The following is a 7,652-nucleotide window of genomic DNA, read 5'->3' as shown; positions in this document are numbered from 1 at the left end:
TGTTTCTGCATCTGTCTGCCCTCTCTCTCCTCATCTGCAAAGCTGTGAGAGGTCCCAGTTGCACACTCTACCATGCCTCCTCCACCACAACAATACCCTCAAACAGCGGACAGTGTAGGGGAGCAAAACCTTCCTCCTCTGTGATAGAATGCCTTAGCCATTCTATCTATGTGTATTCTATCACAGAGACGAGACGTCAGCGATGTGCCAGGCATTAGACCTAGTGCAGAAACTGTGCGCCAGCAGATCTTCCTTTGGGCTAGACAGAGTGGGGTTAAAACAGCTTGCAAAAACACTTTCTGCATGGCCCATAACTCTGCCTTTTAACCCCCTTGGGAGAGCTAGCTCGTGTGGAGTCAGCTATTTATCCAAAGGACCTCTGACTTGTGACAAATGAAAGGAAGGGATTCTTCTGGAGCCCAGAAATAGGAACCGGGGCCCTTGTGAAACATCAAGTGTTCTCTCCCTTCCTCTTCCCCGTCCCGTGTATGTGCATGTGCGTGCATGAGTGTGCATGTATGTGTGATCCTAGGAACTAAACTCAGGGCCTCATGCCCTCTACCACTAAGTTATATTCCCAGCCCAAGTACTTGACTCTCTAAAGAAATTAGCCATCTTCCTAGGAACCTACCAAGGGACAACAAACTGGCCCTGCTACCCATCACTCCTCACCCTCACCCCCGGCTAAGTTCACACTTAGGCTGGGTGTCACTATCGCCCCATTCCAAGTGTGGCAGCCTGAGAGGCATCCTGGGATGGGGGGGTTAACATGGATATTGCCAGCTAGGGTTCCCCAAAACCAAGGCTCCAAGCAGCAGAGACAATCACATCAAGGCGGAGGAAGACTGCGGCGGCTTACTGTCTCATCAACAGGTGACTGTACCCCACTAGCTCTCCCACTGCCTCTTCCTGTCCTCAGTTTACTCCCTGTCCTAGAGCAGCGAGGGGAGAGGTGGAAAAGCAGACGAGGTCTTTCCTACGACAGCCAGCTTCTGGACTGTAATTCCCTAAGGACACCTTCCATATCCCAGCATGCTCCGTGCCCAGACTTGGCCTCTAATGCTTTGTTGAAAATGAATGAGAGTCCCTCAGGCCCCCCAACTTTCCAACTTCAGGAGTCCTGTTTGTGGGACAGAGGAGAGTGTTCTTGGCACAGAGCCTGGCTTGGGTAACATGGCACCACCCAGGGCACACGTGGTTTGTTTCCAGCAATGCTAGTTTCCGGGCGGGGATTTGGCTTCCATGGTGTGCAGACCCGCCCCTGACTTTGCATTCTAGCTCAGTGGGTGGGAAGGTTTAAATTCTAGCAGTTCTCAGCTCTGCTGCATTTCGGCTGAAATCCTTCACCGGCAGCATGAAGCTGGGGGCCTTCCTTCTCTTGGTGTCCCTCGTCACCCTCAGCCTGGAGGTTCAGGAGCTTCAGGCTGCAGTGAGACCGTTGCATCTCTTAGGTAAGTTTGGGCAAAAGGTAGCATTGCTCTGTCTTAAATGAAGGTGGCAGAAATAGGCCATCCAGAACCACAGCACATGCGCGCAGGAAGTGGGGCGGAGAGGGAGGAAAGAAAGCTCTCTTTAGGATCCTCCTTGATGGCCACCTCTTAGTTCCCTAGAACAGACTCCCTTTTCTGCCTCTTTCTTTTCTCCCTCCATTAGCTGGTCACCTATGTGAACTCTCGGCTCCCGCTTGCTCAGCAGCGCGGTTCTCCACCTTCCCACTTCTCCCTCTCCACCAGCTTCTTCCTGTCTACAGAAGGCATTTTTCTAATTACGACAATCTCCTTTACCAACGATATTCTCAAAAAGGGGTTTGTTGTTATTTGTTTGTTTGAGACAGTCTCAGACCGTAGCCCAAGCTGACCTCAAACTTACAGCAATCTTCTTGCCTGGTCCTGCTATGCTGGATACAAGCATGATCCACCTCACCTCCTTTGACCTCTCAAAGGAGTAGTCTTAATTCTCTGCCCATTCTTCCCTTAGCCCTTTGGTAACCGCAGCCTCAAATTCTGCCCCATTAAGCTCCTGACGCATTACTCTCGGGTCCTCCGGATGAATCTCCTGACTCTTCTCAGAAGTAAAGTCTCATCTTGGTAGCCCTGACACTGCATCCCCCGCCCCCCGCCCCCGGCCCTACACCCTCCCCCAACACCATGCAGCCTGGTTTATCTTTTACTGAAATGTATCGCTCTGAAATGTCTTCAGATCCAGCTTAGGCCTCTCTTCTTTACTCTTTTCCCTACTCCATCAACTTCCTGTTTTTGAAACATTGCATCTTTTCTGGCCCTTGCTCTCACATCTCCTCACTGTGTTCAGCCCTGATTATTCCAAGGCTCTGCCATTGCAATAGCTTCCCCCCAAAAGCTCTCCCCATCCCTCTCTTCCTTCTTCCGTGTGCTGACTAGTTGAATCCTGGTTCTGTCTATATTTTCGCAGCAGATAATCTTCTCAAGTGACACCCCATTTTCTTGGCCTGTCAAATGGAACCCCAAATCCTGCTTGCCCTCTGCAGTGCTTGCTTCTCCTGCTTTACTTCCAGCCGCTCCCAAACCTGCCCAGAGAGGCAAATTAGGTATGTCTAAGGGACACCACCTGAAGAGTCATTCCGTGGAAGCGCCTCAGTAGAGCCTGCGCTCTAAGGAACACACGCAGAAGCCGTGCCCTGTGACATTTTCCCCTTGGGAATTTTTGCATCTTTCCTCAGCACTCCGTCTGCTTTCTCCCATTACTCTTCCTTGAGAATATTCCTGCACTTCAAGGCTTGCTTTTTCTGATGAACAAGAAATAATGTCGTTTCTCCTCTGAGCCCTTTGAGTCCTCCAGTTTCCCCTTGCAGGACACTTGCAACACACTGCTTTGTTTTCAAGACCTTAAATGGCGGTCTTACTTGCACTGGAAGGCGCCAAGGGGCCTTATGTATAGAAAAAGTTTATATAGAGAAAAAGCTCAACACAAATACTTAATGATTGACCACACTACTGTGAATAGGGTCAAGGGGTCTTCAACTTTCTCATCTCAGAGGAGCATCGGCACTGGAAACACTGGGGACCACGCTGTAAAGCAGAGCTAGGGAGACTAACCTCAGTCAAAATCTCCCCTGCTCTGCTCCATGTCCTATGGTGTGGGGATGTGTTGTCATTTACGCCACCATCTTCCTTCCTTTCCACAAATACGACCGACCCCTCTATCCACATCTCTAAAGTGGGCTTGCTTTAATGAAGTTATGTGTGTGCCTTGTTTTTAACAGAATTAAACGGTAACAGTTTACAAATTATACTCTGCCTTGAACGAAAAGAAACTAGTGAGATCTACTCCTTAAGTGAGGACTGTCATCCCCAGAACTTGAGCCTAAAGCACAGTGGCTTTCACCATCTGTCTGTCTGTTTATGAGAGGGTAAATTCACTGTGTAGTCCAGGCTGGCCATTAGCTGAGGAGCTGCCTGCCTCAGCTGGGATTTCCGGTTTATCCCACCTGCCTGGCTTTCAGATGATCCCTTCTGATTTAGGTGCCTGCACTGAGCTCTGCAGAGGTGACTGGGACTGTCCACAAGGGGATCAGTGTGTCAGCACTGGGTGCGGTCATGTCTGTGTTACAAGTTAAGACCAGGTAAAACCATCTTACCCTTACTGTCACCACACATCTTGCCTAGACCAGGCAGGTTAGACATTTGACCCCATGGGACTTCCAGGAGTTGGTAGGATAGACTCCCATGTGTCTCCCTAGAGTTTCTCCCCTTTTCCCTCCATGAAGAAGATGCACCTACCACAGGATGGCGCTTTCCAAACCTTTAGAATAATTTCCCCACCCAGTCTATCCAGGAGAAAAATCAGACAAGATTTGAGCAAGAAGATAAAATCACCCATTATTCATCACTCCAAAAATGATGTCTGTTTATGACTGTGATACATATTTAACTGTGCTCAAATATAAAAAATATATTTAAAAACAAAAATCTTGTAGCTTTTTGATTCCTTAGCTTTTCAATTTAAAAATAATTAACCAACAATTTTAATATCAGTACTTATCCTCAGTCCCATCCCACCATCTTTGCCTTCTCTGTGGCCCTTGGTATATGCTCTTCTGCCAACAATCTTTGTAAATATAAGCTTACGACACTTATTTTATAATATTAATATGACTGTATGACTATTAAAATATGCACACCCTTATTAATTCCTTTAGGATACAACCTGATATATATAATCAATGACCAAAGAATAATCATAGTAAGCCTTTGATGCACATTGCCATATTGACCTAAGCAGATGCTTTTTCTGTAAAATATTTAATGGGATTCATAATACTGTATAAGTTTCCCTTTTTAATTTTCAGTACCTACTAACTGGAAAAAAATAATAAAAAACTACTATATGGTATGTCTAAGGGACAGGACTTGAAAAGACAGTCTAGAGGCGTGGGAGTGCTTCTGTAGGTTAAATTGTATTAGTATATTTAGCATATACTCTCAACACCAAACTGTTCGGATCAACAGTCTGGTAAAGCTCCTGCTGCCAAGACTGGCGATCTGAGTTTGATCCCTAGAATCCACATGGTGGAAGAAGAGAACTGGCCTCAAACTCTGTCCTCTGTCCCCTTAGGCCACACATGCATGTAACTGCACATACACAAACACAAACATCCACACAAATAAATCAAAACAAAACAAACTTAAACTGTTCGTGCTCAGAACACTGTATTTGTCCCACCCACCTGTAGCGCTTGCTGGCTTCTATACAGTGCTATGGGTTTCCAGAATCAGGAACTGCTGTTTCTCTTTGCATTCTAGGTAGCTACTTACCCCTCAAACAGCAGGTCTCAAGAACATTCGAAACAGGTTTCTCTGTGTAGCTTTGGAGCCTGTCCTGGGACTCACTCTGTAAGCCAGGCTGACCTCAAACTCACAGAGATCCGCCTGTCTCTGCCTCCTGAGTGCTTGGATTAAAGGCATATGCCACCTCTGCCTGGCAACAAGTATACTTTTCATATCTATTTCTCCAACAAAGAATTGTCTCGAGGGTCATCTTCTCTAATAATTGCACCTCTCTTTCTACAGTTTCTACCTTGAAAAAAATTTGCCTGTTTGGAACTCCATGCCCAAGAAAGCTCTTAAAAATGGAGGCCATGCATGAAGATTACAAGGAGCACAGTGGGGGAGGGACAAGGAGGTGTTTCTCTTAATAAATCATTATTGTAAAAGTCTCCACATTGCTTGCATTATTTGGAGGTTGTCGTGCTTTGACTATGACATGTCTCCCACAGACTCATATGTTAAGGGCAGTTGGTCCATAGTTGATGGCACTGTTCAGGAAGCAGGGCATTACTGAAGGAGGTACATCACTGGGGTATTTTGTCCTGGGCCTGCCTTGCTTCTTGTCACTTCCTGCTTGCTTTAGGTGAGCAGCCTCAACCAAACACACTTGTTGGCAAGATTATTCTGCTTTACTACAGAGCAAAGCAGGAGAGCCAGCCACAGACAGCCTTAAACCTCTGAAATAGGGAACCAAAAATAAGTTTTCCTTCCTTTAATCTGTCCCTCTCGGGTATCTAATCCTAACAGCAGAAAAGCTACTAATTAATGCCAATGTATTGAGTTCTGATAACATCTATCCTTGTGGATGGCAGTTTGGGTCCACCATGAAAATGAACATCCCTATTCTGTGGTCATCACCAACCGAAGGAAAACTATATGCAGAGTTCCCAGGGAGGCCTTTGAAGACTGCTTGCATTGACTTGAGCTACATGATAGCAGCCCCTACACACCAACCTCCTACCCTAAAACTGTGGAAGTTCACAGCTTAGAAGTATACTCTATGATACCAAGGTCATTCAGTCTTGAATAACACTTTCTGTGGGTCACCCATGTCGTTAAACCTGGACTGTTCACACAGTCTCTTCATACCTCTATTGTGGTAAAAACGAGGCCCTACATCCTAGCTCGGTGCAATGTTTGAACAGGTCTTGAGGATTGCTTTAGATACTCTTGGTGTCGAGCAAGGAGAACTGCTGCTATAACAATCAGTTTATCTCACTGGGGGTAAAGAAGATCAAGGATTCTGGTAGGATGTACAAGGATGTCACAGTGCTCTCCAGCTTCAGCCAGAATCTTGAAACTCTAGGAATGTCAGCCCGACCAGGAGCGAACTTTCTGAGAGGATAAGGAGGGGGAGGGGAGGGGCGAAATTTTCAAGCCTTATTTCTGGCACCTTTTACAAGATGCCAGGCTGATGGAATGATACCCTCATCATCACAGTTGCAACCAGTGGTGCAATAAAGACTTTCCGGAACTAGAGCTCTCAGCGAAGTCCTGCCCCCAAGCGGTGCCCCGGAAGTATTTCCCAGCTGGCTCACGTAGGAAAAATGGCGGCGGTGCAGGTCGCCTCGTCGCTTCCTTGTGGGCAGCCGCGAGGGACCCCGCGGGAACTGTCGCCCGAGCAGGACGATGGGTTCCGCCGCTTGTCAGCCAGGCTCCGCGCGCTGCAGCCGGATGACAGCACCGTGTCCCGCATGGAGATCCACCTGCTCTTCGACCAGCTCATCTCCGAGAACTACAGTGAGGGCGGCGGCGTGGCCCCCGAGGTAGGCGGCGCGCCTCCCCCTTCCCGGACAACGGCAGGTTCTTTCCTCCAGACTCTCCGGGTGTCACCGGTCCTCCGAGTGCCTTAGTTCCAGGCTGGCTTTCTCCCTTCGTCTGTGCCGTATTCTCTGCCCTCCATCTGAAAGGCTGCAAGCTAGCATCTTTCAAAGGCTGCTGCTCTGACGCCCTAGGCTGCCATCCCTGGCGAACGATTCCAGGGATGTCGAGGATAATTTTTGTTGGTTTCGTTGATGAACACACTGAAGCTCACAGAGATCCAGCGTCACGGTTTTGGCTAATTGGAGCCTACGTTTGCCCTGGTGCCTGTGTTTTCTATTTTGTTTCCTCACTAACGCCTCCTCCTTTGCCTCACTTCTACTGTCAGAGTAATCTTACCGATACACATCGGACCTTGTGTATCATTAATTCCCTAATCCTTGAGCCAGTCCTACCATGGCCCCCGAACACCTCCAACTTGAGAGCTCTCAACGGTGACTTTATTCGGCTCTTCTCCCACAGTCCCAGTCCGTTCTACTCTACCCACCTGAAATACACACAAGGCGGACATGCTGTTCCTTTCCATTATCCTGGGGCCTGTCGGATTAAAATCCAGCAAAATCTGTCTCAAACATGTTCCTCAATTCAGTCTCCTTTTTATTCTCATTGTCTCTGCTTTAGGTAAACTAATTCCTGCCCAAACTGTTCCCCTGGTTTCTCACTGGTCTTCTCCAGACTAGCCCCTTTCCAGACTGTTCTTTGCCAGAATCTACTATTTCGTTTAAAAAAAAAAAAAAAAGCAAACAAAAAACCCATAAAAGTGTAAAACTAGTCAGAGATTTTCATTGTACATTGGCAAATGGCAGAAACAACTTGCTTAATAAAACAGTCAGTACGTGAAGCTCAAGGAAGGAGGAGATTTTAAAAATAACTGAACATTTATATAGAAAGGGGGAAAATCCAGACAAGCTCTGCATGGCTAAGGGAGCGGAGTGGAATGAAGAGTGAAGTTAGGGGGACTTTTATTTGTACACTTTGATATTTAGGGGGACTTTTATTTGTACACTTTGATATTTAGGGGGACTT

General features: G+C 47.2%; 2 protein-coding genes across 2 annotated transcripts in view; both read left to right on the top strand.

Annotated features, from left to right (window-relative positions):
* Positions 1-1,339: 1,339 nt before the first annotated feature.
* On the top strand, positions 1,340-3,595 carry LOC101986345 (protein Wfdc21-like). The gene is made up of 2 exons (XM_005349348.2): positions 1,340-1,451; positions 3,501-3,595. The coding sequence occupies exons 1-2, from the start codon at positions 1,355-1,357 to the stop codon at positions 3,593-3,595; spliced, it is 192 nt and encodes a 63-aa protein (XP_005349405.1). The 5' UTR covers positions 1,340-1,354.
* Positions 3,596-6,321: 2,726 nt separating this feature from the next.
* Positions 6,322-7,652, top strand: part of Heatr6 (HEAT repeat containing 6) — a 31,110-nt gene continuing 29,779 nt past the window's right edge. The window contains exon 1 of the mRNA XM_005349347.3: positions 6,322-6,571. Within this exon, the coding sequence (XP_005349404.1) occupies positions 6,353-6,571 (219 nt within the window). The 5' untranslated portion in view covers positions 6,322-6,352. The remainder of the gene's footprint in view (positions 6,572-7,652) is intronic.

This window comes from Microtus ochrogaster, chromosome 7, assembly GCF_000317375.1.
Source record: "Microtus ochrogaster isolate Prairie Vole_2 chromosome 7, MicOch1.0, whole genome shotgun sequence".
NCBI lineage: Eukaryota > Metazoa > Chordata > Mammalia > Rodentia > Cricetidae > Microtus > Microtus ochrogaster.
Note: the sequence above shows the minus strand (reverse complement) of the source record. Positions and strands in the feature narration are given on the sequence as shown.

Bases quoted from the DNA above. Each gene is read 5' to 3' on its own strand.
- LOC101986345 (XM_005349348.2), top strand. From the start codon at position 1,355: ATGAAGCTGGGGGCCTTCCTTCTCTTGGTGTCCCTCGTCACCCTCAGC. The intron at 1,452-3,500 runs GTAAGTTTGGGC...CTTCTGATTTAG, and splicing joins GAGACCGTTGCATCTCTTAG to GTGCCTGCACTGAGCTCTGC.